This window comes from Phodopus roborovskii, unplaced genomic scaffold (genome assembly GCF_943737965.1).
Source record: "Phodopus roborovskii unplaced genomic scaffold, PHOROB, whole genome shotgun sequence".
Lineage (NCBI taxonomy): Eukaryota > Metazoa > Chordata > Mammalia > Rodentia > Cricetidae > Phodopus > Phodopus roborovskii.
The window spans coordinates 31631208-31651354 of NW_026125281.1; the positions used below are offsets into that span (position 1 = coordinate 31631208).

Genomic DNA, 20147 nt, shown 5'->3' on the forward strand with positions numbered 1-20147 from the left:
AGTTTGGCCTTGAACATAAAAGAGATCTGCCTCCTGACTGCTGGGATCAAAGGTTTACACTACAAAGGGCTGGCTTTGCTCTTTAGGACTCTGGCTTGGCTTTTTGAAGTTTAAATTCTTTTCATCCTTTTTCTGCATTGGAAACTACTTGCTTGTTTTTGAAAGTGCTTCCATTGCTTCTGGTTTTCACCAGTGTCCATGAATCTTTAAGAACCGAGTATACTGAGAGAGTATCCTCCAGGCTTTCTAGTTAAGAAAGTGAGGCTTTGAGAAGCTGTTAAGCTGGTTGTGGTGTCACACTCCAGTAGGATTTGCTGAAGAAGCTGTTAAAAAGTCCACTATAGCAAGGAAGAACCTTGCTGTATAGAGTCATGAATAGAATTGGAATTACCAGATAGATGACCATTTATTAAATGAAAACATGAAGTTTTCTTTATAAAACTACATAAAAGGTTTAATAAGATAGATTATCCTCTGTATATTACAAATAAAACAAGGGAAAATCTCATGTAAGAACTAGAATAGGGCCTGACGCTGGTGGCACCATCTTTAATTCTAGTGCTCAGGAGGCAGAGGCAGGTGAGTCTCTTGTGAGTTCCAGGACAGCCAAGGCTCCGTGGAAAAACCCTGTCTCTAAATGACCCCCCTGTAGTGAGTTATTCACTTTGTCCATACCTGTGGCACAAACCACGCCCATTGGGGCAGATGTTACCTGGGGGAACTAAGTCTGTGAAGGAGGCTCCAGGAGCTCTCTTGCTTGCAGCACAGGGACAGGAGAGCATCTGGAGGCATCCTTGGGACCAGGAACCTGCTGGTGTTCATCTGTCTATGTTGTAAGTTATTTCTCCGTGAATAAACATCTATTCGGCCTATTTGTTTCTCCTGATCCTTATTAAACCTCAATACCCCCTATCCCTAAAAGTAGGGGAGACTGGCATGTACACTTTAAAATAAAAAATATATATTGCTGTGTTGTAATTTTTTCAGTTAGATTATATATAACAACAAATTAAGTATTTAAAATATCTATAAAGCTATAGAAGTACTACTTTTATATACTAAGACCAGGTATGGCTTCTATTGGATTAGATTAACTTCAGGTTTATTTCTTTAAGTATGTCAGCCAAGTTTTTACTGTAAGAAATTACAAAGGTATTTTTAACAACAGAGCTTCACAGTTGTGCCACAAATTTAAATATGTATATCAACAAGCTTATTAGTTTTAATGTAGCCATATTTTCTCTTTTCAGAGACAAATTGAGTCAAATTGGAGCTTTATAGAAGATCTTTTGAAACAGTCCATCTCTGTTCAGGTATGCTGCATTTTATAGTATAAATTTTACTTACAAAAATTAAGCAAACTTAAAATGATTTAAATAACAGTTTATTACAAATCTGACATTCTTTGAAGGATCATTTCTCAGTAATTCATATTAAATCCTTTAAAGATTTTTATTCTTAACACTGAATTTGTCAGTTAAAGGACAAAGATAATTATCTTAGTTGGTGACTTTGAAAGAATGTATTCAAAATAAGTGGGAGATGCTTCAGAGTTAGGAGCCATTTTTTGACTGTATGATAGCAAGCCAGGCAGTGTGATGAAGGAGATAGTCAGTGGTATTGGAAATGCAGCTCTATCCTCCTCACAGCAGGAAGGTGACTTGCCTCACTGAGCAATTTGTCTTACAGGCTTGAATCCCATTCTCGCTGATAAGGTCCTCGTTTCTGAGCACTCATTTCATACCTTATCATTTTTCTTTCCACAGAGCTGTTAATGTAGTGCTTCATGGCCCAGAGGTCAGACTTGACCTCCTTTAAAATACTTTTAAATATCCTGTTCATCTCATCTTTAAATGTGTTGTAGTTCTGTAAAGTTCTATAATGTTCGGAACGCTTTATGGCAGGTTATGGTGTGAAAATTTTCCTAATTTAGGAGATAAATTGCTTTTTTGTTAATGAGGATTATTTAAAACTTTAACAGGCATAAGTAATAGTATTAGGAGATGGTTTTGTGTGTATATGCTTATAGAAGTGATGTATCTGACCACTAAGCCATCTCTTTAGATCAAAAAGCTGAATATTTCAAAACTAAATGACTGAAGTTACATGTGCTGTCTGTATTAACTGTATGTGAACATATTTCTAATTATCATAAGAACCTTATCAATTATGAGCTAGATGTCTCGAATACCAGGGAATTAAGGATTTTGCCAGAAATCCTTTAACCACTGTAAAAACTATTTTGAGTCATACTTTCCTATATAATTTTACTTATATTTCTCTGCTTTAAATATATTAATTTAGTAACACTTTACATGTATTTTTTTTTCCCTTTTAATTTCTGTAGTACAGGAAATCGGAGTAGTCAAGAAATACAAAATAGATACTGCATTGGCCATTGTCATTTGTATCAGTTAGTAATTCATTCTTTATTTTATTTTTAGAGTTTTATATATGAATACAGTAGTTATGTCAGTCCCCTCTTTCAGAGGCTTCTCCACTCAAATTCAAGCCTAATGACTCACAGAGTTTTGTTCAAACCAAGTACAAGTAACTTCAATGAAGTCTGAGTAGTGTTACATTTGTAGCAATGGTCCAGACATCTGACTCAGAAGCTGGAAGCTTCAGTTTCCTAATGAAGTTATAATTGCTTGTGTGCTTGAAATTTTCTTCTAGCCTTTTGTTTTGTTTTCTCTTCCTCTGTATTTAATAATTTAAAAATTTCCATGAAACTACATATGAATTTACAGAGTTTTTGAGGTCTTTATCATAAGATTGTTCGTTACATGGACACACCCATATTGGTCAGGAACAGCAGGAAAGAATTTGCCATTAATTGCTTTTAATCAATACTTTACATACTCTACCCTCTTTGGATGTTGACTCCCTGTAACCAGTTTTTTTTTTTTTTTTTTTTTTTTTTTTTTGATATTTAAGGATTAATCCAAGACCTTCTGCTAGCTAAGTGGGTACTTTCCCATTTTACTTGATGCTCCAGTCTTAAGTGCATAGAGTATTTTCACAGCACAATTAGCATTTTAATGGTGGCAGTTGAAGTTGTGTTAGGCTAGAGAGATGGTTCAGAGGTTAAGATCACATACTGTTCTTTCAGAAGACCTGGGTTCAATTCCCAGCACCCACATGGCAGCTCACAACTGCCTGTAACTCCAACACAAGTATACATGCAGGCAAAGCATCAATGTACATAAAACAAAAAATAAATATAAATTTAAAAAGAAAGATTTAAAGTATCTTTAAACACATGTTGCTTGATCAACCATCTCAGTTTACCTGACCTGGGGTTTCAGTGATCAATCCAGGAAAGTCCTGAACAAACCAAAATGAATCTTGTCACCTTGGAATTATTACTAATTCATTGTTGTGTAAGTATTGCGAGCTAACTGATTGTGCCACTGCAGTACCCTATTACTAATTCAAGACACTTTCTCCATCAAGTTAGGTCTTTTTAAGTCAAAATAATATCGTTCTTGTAGTTGGAGGTTTTTACGTGTTCTGTCTGGTCCCATAGCCATTTACAAAATACTCACTCTGAGGCTAAATATTAATTAGAATTGTTTGGCCAATGGCTCAGGCATATTATTGACTAGCTCTCACAATTAACCCATTTTTTTTGCTAATCTATGTATCACCACATGGCCATGGCTTTATTCTGGTATCTTTTTGGCAGCTACATGTCATCATCCTTCCTTCTTTCTACATCTTTGTTTGGTTTCCTACCTAGCTGTATTTTGTCTGGTCATTAGCTGAAACAGCTTTATTATTTATTCATCAACCAATAAAAGCAATGCATATTCACAGCATACAGAAGGCCATCCCATATCATCTTTCCCTTTCTGTCTAATTAAAAAGAAAGGTTTTAACTTTGACGTAGTAAAATTATATATAACAAAACAAGTATCAAACAAGAATTAAAATTATAAAATTTAGTCTTATTTGTATTTGGCAAAATTAAAGAAAATGCAAAGTAAACACATTGCAAGCAACTTCCCAAAGTCTAGAAATGACACAGACGTCTGGCTGTCTGGACAGTCACCCAAAGTTTCTCTGCAATGTTGGGGCAGCTGTCTTTAGCCTACAGGCTTAGAGTATCTGGCATACTTCTCAGAGAAGAGGGAAAATTGAAGGTCTGCCTTGTACTGGCAAAGTTTGTCAGTTGCCTTCTTCTGTGTCCTGCAGAATATCTGGCAGTGTCCTTTGTGTGGAGGAAGCCTGAAGGACTATCCTGTCTCATCTTGGCAAGCTCAGTAGTCACTTTATTGTGGGTCCTCCATGTCCAGTTTATACAGCATACAATCTAGCATTTCAGGCAAGAGCAGGTTCTTGCCCAAATAGCCAGCCTTGCTACATTGAAGGCAAACTCCATAACAGGTTTCTTAATGCCCATCATCCCCTTTGAAGTAATTGGTGCTGCCAGGAGCAGACATGTCTCACTGTTAAGTCTAAGTTCTGTAGGTCTTTGAAGTGTTTGAAGATTGCCTATCTATATGAAATATATTTTTGTATACTTAGACAACCTAATTAACATAACTATAATTTTGACAGTTGTTGATGACTATTCTGTATTTCTTAATTATACATTACATTTTTAATTGAGCTGTATAAATACAAAGCCTTAAGCAAGAGTAGATATATACATATAGTATAACAAAATTAACTTTAAATTTGTATCAATAAGCTAAAATCAATACAAATATCAAATATGTAAGATCAATAGTTATTTGTTGAAATAAAGTAGATTTAATAATCTACCCTTTTCCCCCATCACTTCTATATATCTTTTTTTCGTTAGAAAAAGATTGACTGATCAATAACAAGTTGTAACCAAACCTTCTAAACAAAGATGAACATCTATAATCCATTTTTTGGTAATGTGGGTATAGTTTTTTAAGCCACTTCCTGCTTATTGGAGGTGCTGGTTGTATGGATTCAGGCATTATGCTGGCCTGCCCCTGTCACCTGTAAGAATACACTCAGGCAGTACACTGATCAGCCCAGGGTTACATGATTGAATAGTCTACTCAGGTGCAAAGGACCCCTTTAAAAGAAAGACCTCTGCCCACTTATGCTCTCTTTTTGGTCTTTTTTTTTTTTTTTTTTTTTTTTCTCCCACTCTTTCCACTCTCTTTCCTACTGTTCTCCTGGGAGAGACTGGAACTTTCCCTGTCTGTTCTCTTCTGATCTCTCTCAGTCTCTGTATCTCTTAAGTCTGTGCACACACACACACACACACACACACACACACACACACACACACACACCAATAAAACTTCTCACTTAACTCTGTCTGCCTGGTATGCTTGTCCCACTTTCTCGATCACCTTCACCTACCATAGAATCCACCAAGGTCCCCCATGCCCTTCATCAGAACACTGGTAATCTTATGGAGATCATGGGAAAATTTAGAATTATGGTTAAATCTTGGCTGTATTAGTCTGTGAAGCTACATTGTCCCAACCAGTAGCCTTGAAGCTGTTTTTGGGGGTCTTGTTCGATCAAACTATATTATTCTGGAAGGAATCCATACTTTTTTTTTTTTTTTTAAATCGTCTATAGAAACAAAAGCAGAATCGCTTTTTTTCAAAGTAACATGTCCTTAGAGTTAAGATACCTTTGAAGTCAAGATACCTTTAAAATATATATATGTTGATTTAGTTTAGCAGCCCCTAGTCAAATATCTCTGTAGTTCATTAATCATCAAAAAATTCAAAGAAAATACAATAATATACAAAATCCAGACTCCATCTTTACATGGCTCATTATAATTTTTTATTACTGTTTCTCTTTTAAAGACCACAGTTTATTATCCCTAAACTATTTTTTTAATCTATGACTTTATCCTTTCTGTCCTTTCTCTCTGAAGCCCATGTACACTTTTCAAACACTGTGACCCATTTAAAGGCCTTTTTGTCTGAATCTGACCTTATTGGGTATCTGTAATCATTTTCTGACCAGGAGAGTATTTTAAAATGCTAAATGGGTGTGGTAAAGACTAAAATGGCTGCTGGCTCTTGTGTTTAGCTTTCCAATAACCTTGCTCACTGCCCCCCAACTCTGATCTATGGGGCCACCAAGCAGCTTGTAGCACACTGCCTGTAAACCTTTTTTGTATGAATAAAAGCTAAATCTGCCATGTAGCATGCTGGAAATGCCTATAGGTACGACATCGGGCTGTGCTCAAGCCCGAATGCCACGGTGTCTGTGCACCATTGCTTGCATGAGAAACAGAAACAGGATTCTGTCTCTGTATATGTATGTGTTCCAGAATGTCAAGTCCCCCTCTTTTTTTCAGCTTTCTCAGGTCTTATGTGGAAATCCAGAGTCCCATGTTGGCATGCCAGATATAGGCAGAAGTTTTTCTCTATCTCACCAGATCCCCCTAGCTGCTTATGAAAAGAATCACTCAGGGGCTAATATTAAATTATAATCGTTTGGCAATGCTCAGACATATTAATGGCATGCTCTCTCTTATAAATTAACACATCTCTATTAATATATATATTGTCATGAGGCTGCGGCTTAGCAGTAATGTTCTGGTATCTTACCTCTTCAGTGGCTACATGGCATATCCCTGACTCTGCCTTCCTTTTCTCTGCATCTTTGTTTGGATTTTCCACCTACCTATATTTTGTCTGGACATTGGCTGAAACAGCTTTATTCATCAACCAATAAAAGCAATGCATATTCATAACATGCAGAAGGACATCTCATATCACTTTCTTGTGGGAGAAGTTTCCCTGCAGTAATAAGTAGTAATCTGGATTTCTCTGATATTTTTTTCAGTATTACTATATTGAATTAAATTATATTTAATAAGTAAGTGGAGTACTTGTTGAGTTCTTAAAACAATTTTGTGGGCGAGCTAAGAGGTTATTAAGAATGAATACATTTTAGTGGAACTCAAGCCCCTACCCATGCTCTGAGATGTTTCTTTCTGTATGTATCTATAGTTATAGGTATGTAATTTGTTCTTAAATTGACATGTCTACATAGTAACCAAGCAAAAACATTGAATGTTTCATTATCAAATGTTTGTCCTGTGAAACATGGGCCAAATTTAATATGCCAAAATTTCATTTTCAAAATGAGACAGGAAGACAATTTCTTTTATAAAAGTCTAAAGTAGCTTTCTGGAACAAATATAAGAGCTGTAATGGGAAGAGTCATTAGATAGTGTGCTTTCTCTCTCTCTCTCTCTTTCACACACACACACAAACACACACAAAACACCGATGAGAATAGGATACCCAAAGGGTATGTCAGGCTGGGTTTAAGGCCATGTGCGAAAGAGCCCACAGCTCTCCTGGTCCACTTAAAAACTAAAACTAGTCAGGGATCATAGATTTCCATCTCCTTATTTAACTGTGTTAGATAGATTTGGGCTTAAAACTCAGCAAGTCAAATGTGTCTGTTTAAGGAGTCAGATTGTGAATCTTATTATATTTGTTGTAAGCTTCAGTAGTCAGCATTTAGGTTCCCAGTGCTATTTCTCTTTGGCAAATAACAAAATACAATTAATGCTAATGGTAGCCTTGTGCTGGTAATCCTCTGTTGTGATTTTATTTGTGTTTACATTTTATTGCTAAGAGGCTTCAGTGTGAAGGGTTAAGCAGCATGTGTAGGTTTAGCCAGCTAGCTAGTAAATGTCAGCATTGGGATTTGATTCTTCACATATCGTTTGTAGTACTATTGTTATTTCTCCCTGCAGAGTGTGATGGAGGATTACAGGTAAAGAAATGAGCAAACTCAAGTCTCTAGGTATTTTTACCATATAGGTCTATCTTGTGGTTGTGAACGTGAGTGAATATGTCCACTAATTCCTTTATTCCTATCATGTCATGTACTCTTGCCTTAACTATCTTGACCTGAAGATTGAGAAGTTAATTTAGCTGATGTAAAATACTTCTTTTTAAAAATTAACTTCCCTTTTTACTATTTTAAAGGGGTTTATTTTTTATTCTTATATATGTTTGTGTGACTTTATGTGTACTATGTTCATTCGGGTGCCTATAGAGGCCAGAGAGTGTTGGATCTGGAGTTTAAGCAGTTATGAGTTGTCTTCCACTAGTGCTCGGAACTAAATCCAGGTCTCTGCAAGGACAGTATGTATGTTTAACCACTGATCAATCTCTCCAGCTCTAGACATACTTTTTAAGAATTTTTAAAACTATAGGAAATGGTTTAGAAGGCAATAGTTGATAGATAGAATGTGAAAATATAGAGTAATGTAACAAATTTGTTGTAAGCTTTAACAAAAATCTTTCATATGTCACATTTAACTGAATCACTTACCTGTTCTTCCAAAGCAAGAGATAATATTTTGAAGCATTTTAACCTATAGCCACTAAAGAGCAATATTTTTTTTAACTTCAAAAAGTAAAAAGATCTCCTAAAATGTTGTATTTAATTTCTTCACAGATGTATACAGCATCTGTACTCCAGAAGAAAGTAGATCGAATCTGGCATTTGCTACAGATTGTTTTCATTTCCTCATGTTTATGACGTAGCATAGTTTGTACAACAGACTTAAGAGGTGTACCATTCTCTTTGCCTTTCCAAACTACCCACTTTTTTTGGATTGAATATACATTTTTGGATATTACATCGTAAATCAGTTTGAGATTGTAGATAACCCTTTCAAGATGAATTTCATAAGCCACTTTCTTTTTGCCATGATCACATAATAAAGTCAATATGCTGTAACCCAGCTCAATATTGTGCTGTAAGCATCAGTAAGAGCTTAGGTTTAGATTTGCTTTATGAAGTCAGAATGTCAGTGATGGACCTTCTGGTTCAGTGAATACTTAGTAGAAATAGACTTTGGCTCAGTCTTAGATTTAATCTGTTTCTGAAACATTTATGGAGGGAGGCTCTTTGATGAATGAGACATTGGACTGGGCCTTGAAGGCATTATTTTAGGCCTGAAAGAACTCATAGACACTTGAAATCTGAGAGACATACTTAACTCCCTCCTCTGTAGTTATTCATTTTTTATGTTTTTTTTTTTTTGTGTAGATTACACTATTAATATAACCATTCCCTTAGAAATGTCTCTTATATTTTAACTCTTCCCTGTTAAATCTGAAAAGACTTACCTATTCTCTCCAATGGCATTCCTTCCCACAATCAGATATTACTGGTGGGAATTTATCATCCCTTCTCACTTGTCCTACTTTAAAGTCTCGATAATAACAAGTGGCAGTCCACTCTAGAATTTTTGCAAAACAAACAAGGACAAAAACAACAAAGATGATGGATCATAATGACTTCATTTAGAATTTCTCTATATCACACTATTTAGCACAATGTATACCCAGTCCACTAAACTCAGCATCTTTTTGTTTGTTTGTTTTTGCAAGACAGGGTTTCTCCATGTAGCCGGTTGGGCTGTCTTGGAACTTGATATGTAGATTAGACTGGCCTTGAACTCACATAAATCCCAATTGCTGGGACTAACAGTGTGTGCCACTACCACCCTGCTAAACTCATCATCTTACTTGTCACTTAATTTTCTCTGCCAGGCTAATATAACTCTACCTTTGCAAATTTGTATCATCTAACCTCTCAGAAGACTTTCCTTTTGTATAGAAAGTATTATTGCTTCTACCAAGAACTTAATTATTTTCTCAAATATCATGTAGGGTAACTTCTGATTTGGTCAATGACTTTATTTATCTCCATTAAAACATATTCTTCATCCCCTTTATCTCCTCAGCCATCAGTGACTGAGTTTCTGGCATGTCCATAGTCTTCTTGTCAAAGGCATCACTGGCTTGCAGGTTGTTAAGTATTTTTCCTCATTTTTCAACTTGTTAATAATACTCAAACTTGGTCACCATTGGTTTTATTTGATATACTTCATTGGTTTCCATGATAACTAATTTTCTTCCCATTTCATTGGCCATTTTTTTAATAGACTCTTCTATATTCCTTTACTCAGTACCTGCTAGAATTCCAAAAATTAAAAAACAAAACAAAACAAACCTCTTGTTTATTTATTTCTTGTTTTTATGTGTGTTCTTTCCTTAGTTATTGTACCTAGTCTCTTGATGTTAACATCCAGGTTTATACTAACAACTTTGACATCTCCCCTGAAATCTAGACCTATGTTCTTTATTATGTACTTAATTAGCACCTGCTTGTGGATGCGCTGTGCATCCCCCAGTAACTTCTCCATATTCTTTGCCACAATCCATTTTAGTTATTATCAGTTGAGATCTTCCTTTGTTTCTTTTCCAAACCCATCTCTAGAGTTGTTCTCTTGTCTCAGACTTGGAGATTTGACATTACCTCCTTCCTGATACTGCTTTTCTGTTCTTATTGCTTGCATTCATTCCCCATGTATAATTCAGAATGGCAGCTTTTAAATAATCAGATTGTTTTGGTCCTGTGATTCTACTCTTCCAATGACTTTACAACACATTAATATAAAATCCAGCTTCCTTGTCAAGACCGGTAAAGTCTAAAATGAGATACAAGCCTATAAGCCCAGCCTGTCTCTGACTTAAGTCTTTAATGCCATACAGACTGCTGGTTTAGGAACTTCTCATTTGGTTTTCTCTGCCTTTCCTGCTTTTCTATTCTTTGGTTCTTTTGGTCATTTAACTCCAATCTTTCCCTGTAAAAGGTGTTTGAATACTTGACACTCTTGTCAGAGTATGGTGACTAATCTTTGCTAGCGACTGAATTATGAAGCAAAAAGAAATAAAAAGGAACGACATGATCGCTCCTAGGTATGGTAGAAGAGAAAATTTATTTTAGATAAAAGGAAGAGCATAGCCAGAGGCAGGAACATCTGGGAGAGTCCAAAGTGAACATGACCAGACAAAACTGGGCCTTGTGAGTGTTGGGGTAGAGGAGAGAGGAAAGGAACCACTGAGTAAAAAGGCAACCTGGGGCAAGAGACTGGCCAAGACTGGCATAGCCAAATGGTTGAGTCCTTTAGGGGCCAGAGATGCTAAGGGGAGGGAAGCCCAGACCAGTATCTTGACTGGAGAGTTCAAGGTAGAGGGCAGAATATACCAGCCATACCCTGTAAAAGGTAGGGACTGAAGGATGCTGGGAGAACCTGGCAGCCAGCTTGTTCTGTGATGTGTTAATGGGTACCTCAGCCATTTGTCCTCCATTTGAGACCTAACTGTGGCTGTCACATTATTGCGGTTAAATAAGGATCAGGATAAACAAATAGGCCGAATAGATGTTTATTCATGGAGAAATAATTTAACAGCCTAGACAGATAAACACCAGCAATTTCTACCAGATGCTCTCCTGTCCAAGTCCAGCCAGCAAGAAAGATTTTCCCGGCTCTTCCTCCGACCTCCTTCCACAGGTCACTTCCGCCCATGGCTCCACCCCCCAATGGGCGTGGTCAGTGCCACAGAAGGACTATCTCACTACATCACATGACCTTGCTTTGCTCTTTTTTTTTTTCTTAGCAATTTAAATTGTGTGAATTTGACTCATCTGTTTGAGTTTCTAGTTTTCTTTTCCTCCCTGAAAGGGTTAACTCTAACTAACATACAGGTACTGTTTCTGATTATTGCTGAAGATGTCCTGCCTTAGACCATGTCTCATATGTACCACACTAAATACAGTTGTTGAATGCCTGAAATTCAGCTGTAATTTTAAAAACAAAAGTATCTGCTTATTTCATCATGGAAGCTTAACTTTATTTACCATTTCTCCCTTATCTTCTATAAGGTTAAAAAATAAACAAAATACTCTGCCAATACTGTGATCTCTTTATTTCTTTATTGTGAGGATAAGATAGGGTTCCTATACATTATTCTGACTGTCTTGGAACTCACTACACTGAGTAGTCTGTTCTTGAACTCATAGAGATCTGCCTGCCTCTGCTCCCCAAGCCTCTGTGATCTTGTTTTTAAATATTGTTATTACATTTATTTATCTTTGTGTTGGTTTGTGTGATGTGAATGGGCACATGTGCACCATGGCCTGTGTACAGAGTTATGGGATGACTTGCAGTGGTCTGTTTTCTCTCCATCTACTGTGGGGTCCTAGGGATCAAACTTAGGTTGGCAGGATTGGCTATTCTCAGTCCTCTAATTCTCTCTTCCCTTCCCCTTCCCTCCCCTCTTCTCTTTTCTCTTCCCCTCCCCTCTATACTCTCCTCTCCACTATTCCTCCTTCCTCCTCCCCTCTGTCCTCTGTCCTCTTTCCTTTTTCTGTCCTCTTCTCCTCCCCTCCCCTTCCCTTCTTTCTTAATAGTACTAGGCTCTCCCCAATGCTAGACAACACTGAAATGCTACCACTTCCCACCACTAATCCTGTGGTTTCCTGAAGAACAAATAAAATCCTATGAAAAAATTTGGTTGAATTCCCAAGTATGATTAAACTTTCTGAATTTTTTTTGAACATTTTAATTATTATATCATTTCATACTCTTTTAGTTGGATTTCTTTTTTGTTTTTTAGATTTCTCATATCAGTTTTGAAACATCTATGTTTTAAGTAACTGGATTACAAAGTTTCCATTATCTGAAGATGCTAATGGTCTCCAGAATAAGTTGTTTCCAATATGTCAAGTCAAACCTTGTGTTCTGAAGATAGAGAATGGATGTGATTTTGTAATGCACATCAGATTATTTTTAGTGTTGGGTTTTCAGTACATTATTAAATGATATGTTCTTACAGCTACTTACTCCTTTGTGACTTCAAGTTTTTTTTCTTTTTCCTTTTTTTTTTTTTTTTTTTTTTTTTTTTTTTTTTTTTAGGATAGTATACTAGAAGAACAGTTGCGAATGTATCTTCACTGTTGTTTGACCCTTTGTGATTTCTGGGAGCCAAACATTTCAATTGTCACCATTTTGTGGGAATACTATAGTAAGAACCTGGTAAGTAAATAGAACATGGATTTGCTCTAGAAATTTGAAGTTTACTTTTGATATTTGAGGGGTATTTTATGATTTGATTATGAGAACTGTGAATTTTTTGAAATACTAATTTTTGTTTGGATGGCTTGCAAATGGTTTCATCTTTCACAAAAATTGTATATAGTATTTGGTTTTTCTTTTGAATGGGTAAGCAAAGTAACCATAAATAGGGGATTATACAAATTACAAATCCTTATTTGTAAATTGAAAATATTTTTTAAGCTTTAGCATGATATATTTTTATTTTATGTGTATGGATATTTTGCTTGCGTGTATGTTTGTGCACTGTGTATGTATGCAGTGTTTTAATACTGCATACATACACAGTTCACCGGACACACAGGAACTGGAGTTATAGGTAGTTGTGAGTCATCATGTGGGTGCTGGAGTTGAACTTGGGTCCTTTGGAAGAGCAGCCAATACTTTTGACCACAGGGACATCTCTCTAGCTCCCCTCATTTATAACTATCCTGTAATGCTTGTTCTTAGAAATAATTAGTAGGTATGTAGTCCACAATAAGAAACAATCTTAGTACCCAAGTAGGTATATACAGTATGCACACATTGGGAAGGAATGAAAAAGTTAAAATGCCATGTATTATATAGATTTCTTCTTAATTCCTCTGTAAACTTGGAAATTGTGTTTTTTTTTTTAAGTTGTGTTTTTATTTTTTTCCATTTTACATACCAACCATACAGTTCCCCCTTCCACTCCACCTCTAGTCCCTCCTCCTTCCCCCCCCCCCACATAATTTTTGTAGTCCCAGAAAGGTCTGGGGAGCGAAGGTGCAGTGTAAACAGATGTATGGAGATCTAGGAGAGCACTGTGCATCCCTATTGTGCTTCTGATAGGACTAGAATGACTGTTGGAGAGATGGTGAGTCTGGATAGAGGGATAGTCTGAAGGGCTGAAGATGATGCACAATTGGATTCCAGTTTATTCAGGAAATATTGGAAAGCTACAGTAGTGTTTGACAGTGTTATTTATGTAACTAGAGGAGGAACAGATGAATTAGTAGTGATATTGTATACAGATAACATGGCTGAGAACTAAACGAGAAACTAGATTTAGAAAGTATGGGAAGAATTAGGAAAATAGAAAATTTGAGGATATCAAAAGACCCCAATTACTTTTGAGAGTGAGAGGGTTTGTGATGTCTGAACTTGGGGATAAATAGATAACATTTTTCTCAAGATAGAAAATGTTAATGGAAGCTGTTGTTCTTTTGATACAACTATTGCCTAAAAACCACAAACACCAGACTCAGCACCCACATGGAGTTTATTGAGAGAGGGGAGAGAAAGGGGGGTAACTGGTGGCCAACCGAAAGCAGGGAAGAGAGAGAGAGAGCAAGAGGAGGGGCAGAGAGAGAGAGGTGCGCTTGGCACGCTTGCTTTGGGGAGGAGGGTTTGCACATGTGTAACTGAGTCCTCTGGAGCCAGGTAAAGCTTGACATAGCAATGACATGGCCATGAGCGTCCCTCCCATCGTTGGGGGCGGAGGTCAGCTGGCTGCTATTTCCTAACAGAAGCTATTCCAGCAAATACCACATTTTTATTTGTACATAGCACTTATTAAATGAGAAGCAATTTTGTGGAATATATAGGATGGTTGGAGAATGACAGCTTTTTTAAACAAAATGATAGGTATCAAAGAAGGATAAGTAAAGATGTGAGTGTAAATGAAATGCACTGTATATGTATCTGAAATTGTCAAAGAACAAAATCAATACAATTTAAAAAAAAGTAAGTGACCATAAAGGGATACAGAAATGAGAAAGTACAACTAATGACACAATATAAAAAAGGAATTATATATTTGCTTGGTTGACACTTGTACATTCATTTTCATTGCAGCACTACTCACAATAGCCAAGTTAGAGTGTCAGCCAGACTGTCTATAGGAAGATGAATGGATTCTTTGCTTTTGTGGTCTTTGCTTGAGTGTTAGCTGCCAAATGAAGTTCATTCTCTTTATGACTTAACTAAAGCAAAAATCATAAAAGCATTCTAGTGCCCCTGTTCACATTTGGGGAAAGATTATGTCTTTCCCATTCTGCAAAGACCTGAGACAGAAGAACAGGGTTCAGTCTTTTCATCCAAAATGTTGATAAAATTCAGGTCATGAAGGACACTATAAAGATGAGCATATTGGCAAAATAGTCTACTTTTTGGGAGGTATGTAATCGTCACTGGACTGGTACACCAGTGGGTACTAATGACATGGCTGTGCATGTGAACATTTGTGGTTCAAGCTGTTAGTGTTCATTGTCTGTGCCAGCCACCATGCTTGTTGCTGTTGCACTTCTCTGCCATAGTATGTGCTTATTATCCTTCTAGAGCAGTGGTTCTCAACCTTCCTAATGTTGTGACCCTTGATACAGTTCCTCATGTTGTTGTGATACCCAACCATAAAATTATTTTTGTTGCTACTTTATAACTGTTACTTTGCATTTTCCTATGGCCTTGGGATTTTTGACTATCCCCCCTCCTTTCAGGGGTTGTGATCCACAGGTTGAGAACCACTGCTCTAGAACCCTAAGCCAAATAAATCCTTCTACAAGTTGCCTTGATACTGGTGCTTTATTACATGTTATAGATGTATGCAAATATAATGAATTTCACTTTTTTTTATAAGAAATAGATATTGGTTATCCAAAAAATTAAATGGCATAACAGACCATTGGAAAACATGGAATAAATAGGTATTAAAGGTCATTCATAGCATCTTTGGGTAGACCAATTGCTAAAACACATTTTGCAGAAAATACAAAATTCAAAGACCTCTTCATATTCTGTTTTTATACATTTTTTTTAAAATTCTGGGCTTTATGTGGTAATTGCAATATAATAAAAATATACTTATAATGATAATGGGTCAGATTTTATGAGCTAATTAGTATTTACAGCTTTTACTTACTAGGAAACATATCTATAACAGCTATGTTGTACTCCTTTTATTTAGAACAGCTCCTTCAGTATTTCTTGGCTTCCTTTGAAAGGCATTACTAATGTCATCAAGTCACCCTTGTCAATGCTTAAAATGGTGAAGACCTGCACTGGTGACAAACAAGACCCTGACCTGTATGAATCCAGGAGCAGTTACATCATTTTCCTTTGCATTTTGGCAAAAGTCATTAAGAAAGCAATGAAGAACAGTGGCCCTCATCCTTGGAAACAAGTTAAAGGAAGGTATATGTTGTATAGTGTTTTTATTGTCATAAGTGTTTACTGGTATATTTGGAAATTTTGCTATTTATAAGTTATTGTTAGAGTCTTTGCACATTTAAAATGTACTCCTTATGTATCCTCGGATGCCAAAAATTGTTTCATGTCAGTTTGTTTTAATGAGAAAAACTCAATATCCATAAATTAGAGGGTTATCTAATCAGTACTGAATTTTTGAATTCTATATATTAAATCCCAGAATAGTAGCCACAGTTTGGGCCATAATTAATTGTAATGTTATATGGTCTTTTTCTCTAGTTCATGAAAAGTGACAGAATTTTTAATTTTTAAAAATCTTCTCATGGTACATTGGTAGCTATTAGGCTCATTGTTTAGATGCTCTGTGTTCTTTGAACCCAGCAGTTTCAATGCTGCTTCCTTAAATGAGAATTGACTTGAACCTACAAGGACCAAATTCTATGTTCTCGCTTGGGGAAATCTGTCATTTTTCATTCTAGTTTAGTTCTCTTCCTTTCTCTCTGGCTCTCTCTCCATTCTCCCTTTCTGTTTTTTGTTTGGTTGGTTGGTTTTGTTTTGGGTTTGGGTTTTTTTTGTTGTTGTTGTTGTTTGTTTGTTTTTGTTTTGTTTTTTGTTGTTTTTTTTTTTTGTTTTTGTTTAATGGATATAATCTACTTGTTTTTTGTTTTCAATGTCCATGATTACATGGAAAGCCCCTTGTGAAGCTTTTGTCTTGTAGTATGTCACCATCTGCTACTTGTTCTTCTTGTTTGGTAAGAACTTTGGGGGAGAAAATATTTACCCTTCTGACAGGACATTTTCAAAAATTGTTGAATGAGCTGAATATGGTAGCACTTGGGAGCTGGAGGTAAGAGGATTGTTAGCTCAAGATCCTCCTGAGCTACACAGATCTCAGGACCTGCAAGACTTCTCAAACTTAAATATTTCTATGAAAGACATAATAACTCATAACTACATTAAGAATTACTGTAATTCATTTGATGATACTAATTGGCCATTACTATATACTAACCACTATAATGGTGGTAGTAGGGGAAAAACGAGGCCTTTACTTTATGGAGTATATTAGCTCTTATGTAGTTACATTGTTAATGAACATTCAATCTCTTGTGTGCTTTATCTATATCCTTAACAACTAAGTACAGAAACTACAGGACTTACAGTTCATGAGTAGGAAGTCAAGATGAATTACTTTCCAATTCTAACCCCTGAATGTTGAGAAAAATGTACATAAGGTGTTAGGTTATACTAAGTAGCTTCGATAAAAGATTAAATTTTTGAATGGATGGCTTAGATATTTGAGCACTCATAATTTTTCCTTACCAGGGTAAAAATAATTTAACTCCTTGAATTTTCCTAAGGTACAAAATAAAACCAGGTTTTTCTGAAGGATGAACAGACAATACTTGAGAAAAGTTCTGAAAAACTGTTAAAGTTTATGTAAGAGCACATGAATTGTACTTACAATAGTGCATTGTTTAGTTTCCTGATGCTATGACAATTGCCTGAGATGATGAGTTTTTCAATAGGAAAGGTTTTTTGGGCTCTTGGTTTTAGAGTGTCAGTACATGATCCACTGACTTCTGTTGTTTTGGTTGAGGCAACACATCTGATGAGAGCACACACAGAGCCAAAACCACTTAAGCTTGTTGTCAGGGAACAGAAGTAAAGAGAAACAGGAGGCTGGTGTCTCAGTAAGTGATTCCACTGAGCCTAATTCTACTTAGCCTCCCTGTTAAAGATGCAGCTGTCTCTTAGTGCACTTTACTATTGAACAAACCTGAGACTTTTATTGACTTTTTGAAATCCAAGCTATGACATATTTTCTATCTTATTTGTCAAGAAGTAAGGAAATGATGGAAATCAAAGGGAAAAGCTGTATGTTCTAGGAAAAGAGCACTTCCACTGTCTTTGGAAAAGCTGAATCTGATTCCTCTATCAGTGGGCAGTGAGAAGAAGAAACAGTGACAGGGCAACATCAAGGTGAAGAGTTAACTAAAACTTGACCTGGGAAAATGGCTCCTTGGGTAAAGCATAGGAGTTAGACTCTCTGGCATCTATGTAAGCACTGGGTAGATGCAGAGGCTAACACAATCTTTGCCTTTGCGAGGTGCATATAGTAGATCCCTGGGCAGGCTGGCTAGCTAGACTAGCTGAAAACATAAACTCTGTTCAGTGAGAGGCACTGTCTCAAAGTGGGGTCCAATTGAGGAAGACACCTGATGCTAACCTCAGGGCTCCATATATATGTGTAAACAAGCACCTGTACACATGCATGTACACACCATGCGCCACACACGCAAAATTAGCTGTAACTTACAATAATACTGTCATGAATGTTGGAGGAAAGTAATTTTAAATGGGGGATTTTAGTTAATGAAATAATCTTACTAATTTTTATGTTTTATAGAATATATTCTAAATTTCACCAAAAAAGGATGGAAGAACTAACTGAAGTTGGCCTACAGAACTTTTTCCTTCTGTTTCTACTGCTAGCATCTGTTGCCGAGATAGAAGATGTAGCAAGCCATGTTTTAGACCTCCTTCGTTTCCTCAGGCCTGCCTCTACATCATCTTACAGGGCCCTTGTTTGGAAGGGTCAGATGGCATTCCTCCTGATGTATGCACAGAAAAATCTGGACATTGGTGTTTGGACTGAGAAATTGTCATGTGAGTTCCAAGAGAAAGCAAAGGAATTCTTGATATCGAAGAATGATGAAATGGTGCAGAGGCATACTCTTTGGACACTGCTTTGCATCTATGTTGATGGTGTTCAAGAAGTATTTGAGACCAGCTGTTGCTTATACCCTTCTCATGAGCATCTTCTCAATGATGGATTTAGTATGTTACTGCGAGCCTGTCGAGAACCTGAACTTAGGACAGTGTTGAGCTTTCTGCAAGCTGTTCTGGCCAGAGTCAGGTATGTTTTCCATCAAGTGCTGTGAGCTTCACTTTTGACATACTTAACATACATACAAGTGTAAACAAAAGAGCTGATTTTTTTTTTTTCTCTACACCGGCATAAATCATTAGTTTGCAAACAGTAGTTCTTCACAAGAAAGCTTTTATTATAGAGGCAACAAAAGTGAACTGAGAGCAGCTCTGGTGATTCTAAAGCCCTAAACTTAGACCTTCCTTCCATATCACATCTCTGAAAAGTGTGTAATCACAAAAAGGGGTGTACTAGTCTGAGCAAGACCTTGAGTTCAAGTTTGAGGTGACTTAAAGAAACCTGTAGGATTTTGTTCCCATAGGGAGGTTTTTGCTATAGTGTACTATTTTATTTTATATTTATTATTGTTGTTATTTGAGAGACTTTGTGTGTAATACCTGGATGTGAGTGGGCATGGGCATTCTGTGTCATATATATGAGAGGTTACAGGGCATCTTTCAAGAGTCAATTCTTTGTGTCCTTCCACTGGAGAATCTGGGGATCAAATTTAGGTTACCATGTTTGTGCTGTAAAGACTTTTGCTGGCTAGCCATCTCCCTACCCCATATTTTACAATTATTTTTTAAATAGTGTCTTATTTATAATCTCAAAACTGCTTCAAATATTTTATTCTGAGCCTGTATATTCTGAAATTAATGTGTTTTTAACATAAGGAAAAAAAAACTTATTCAAGTCTTATGGCTTGTGTCAATATGAATTGTACAGATATATTAATTTACAGATATACTCAGAACACAACTTAATGATGGATACAAACTATTGCATTTATATCATTTGGAAGTTTTACTTTTCAAGAAAATGACGGATTTTTGTTTATTTCTTTTGTTTGTTTTGGTTTTGGTTTTTTGAAACAGGGTTTCCCTTTGTATCCCTGGCTATCCTAGAACTTGCTTTGCATACCAGGTTGGCCTTAAAGTCATAGATCTGCTGCCCAAGTGCTGGGATTAAAGGCATGGGCCACCATGCCCAACTGAGTATGTGTTTCCAGTAAGCTAATTTATCATTGTGCGGTCACTGTTGCTGCAAAGTTGTTGGGAACATTGATGTAGAACTGTGGATGTAGGGCTACAAAGATGG

The 20147-nt window shown here is 36.4% G+C and overlaps 1 protein-coding gene across 1 annotated transcript in view; it reads left to right on the top strand.

Annotated features, from left to right (window-relative positions):
• Positions 1 to 20147, top strand: part of Mms22l (MMS22 like, DNA repair protein) — a 112493-nt gene that overhangs the window by 26984 nt on the left and 65362 nt on the right. Inside the window, exons 10-13 of the mRNA XM_051198600.1 lie at positions 1251 to 1313; positions 12752 to 12871; positions 15876 to 16102; positions 18528 to 19037. Coding sequence (XP_051054557.1) covers positions 1251 to 1313; positions 12752 to 12871; positions 15876 to 16102; positions 18528 to 19037 — 920 coding nt within the window. The remainder of the gene's footprint in view (positions 1 to 1250; positions 1314 to 12751; positions 12872 to 15875; positions 16103 to 18527; positions 19038 to 20147) is intronic.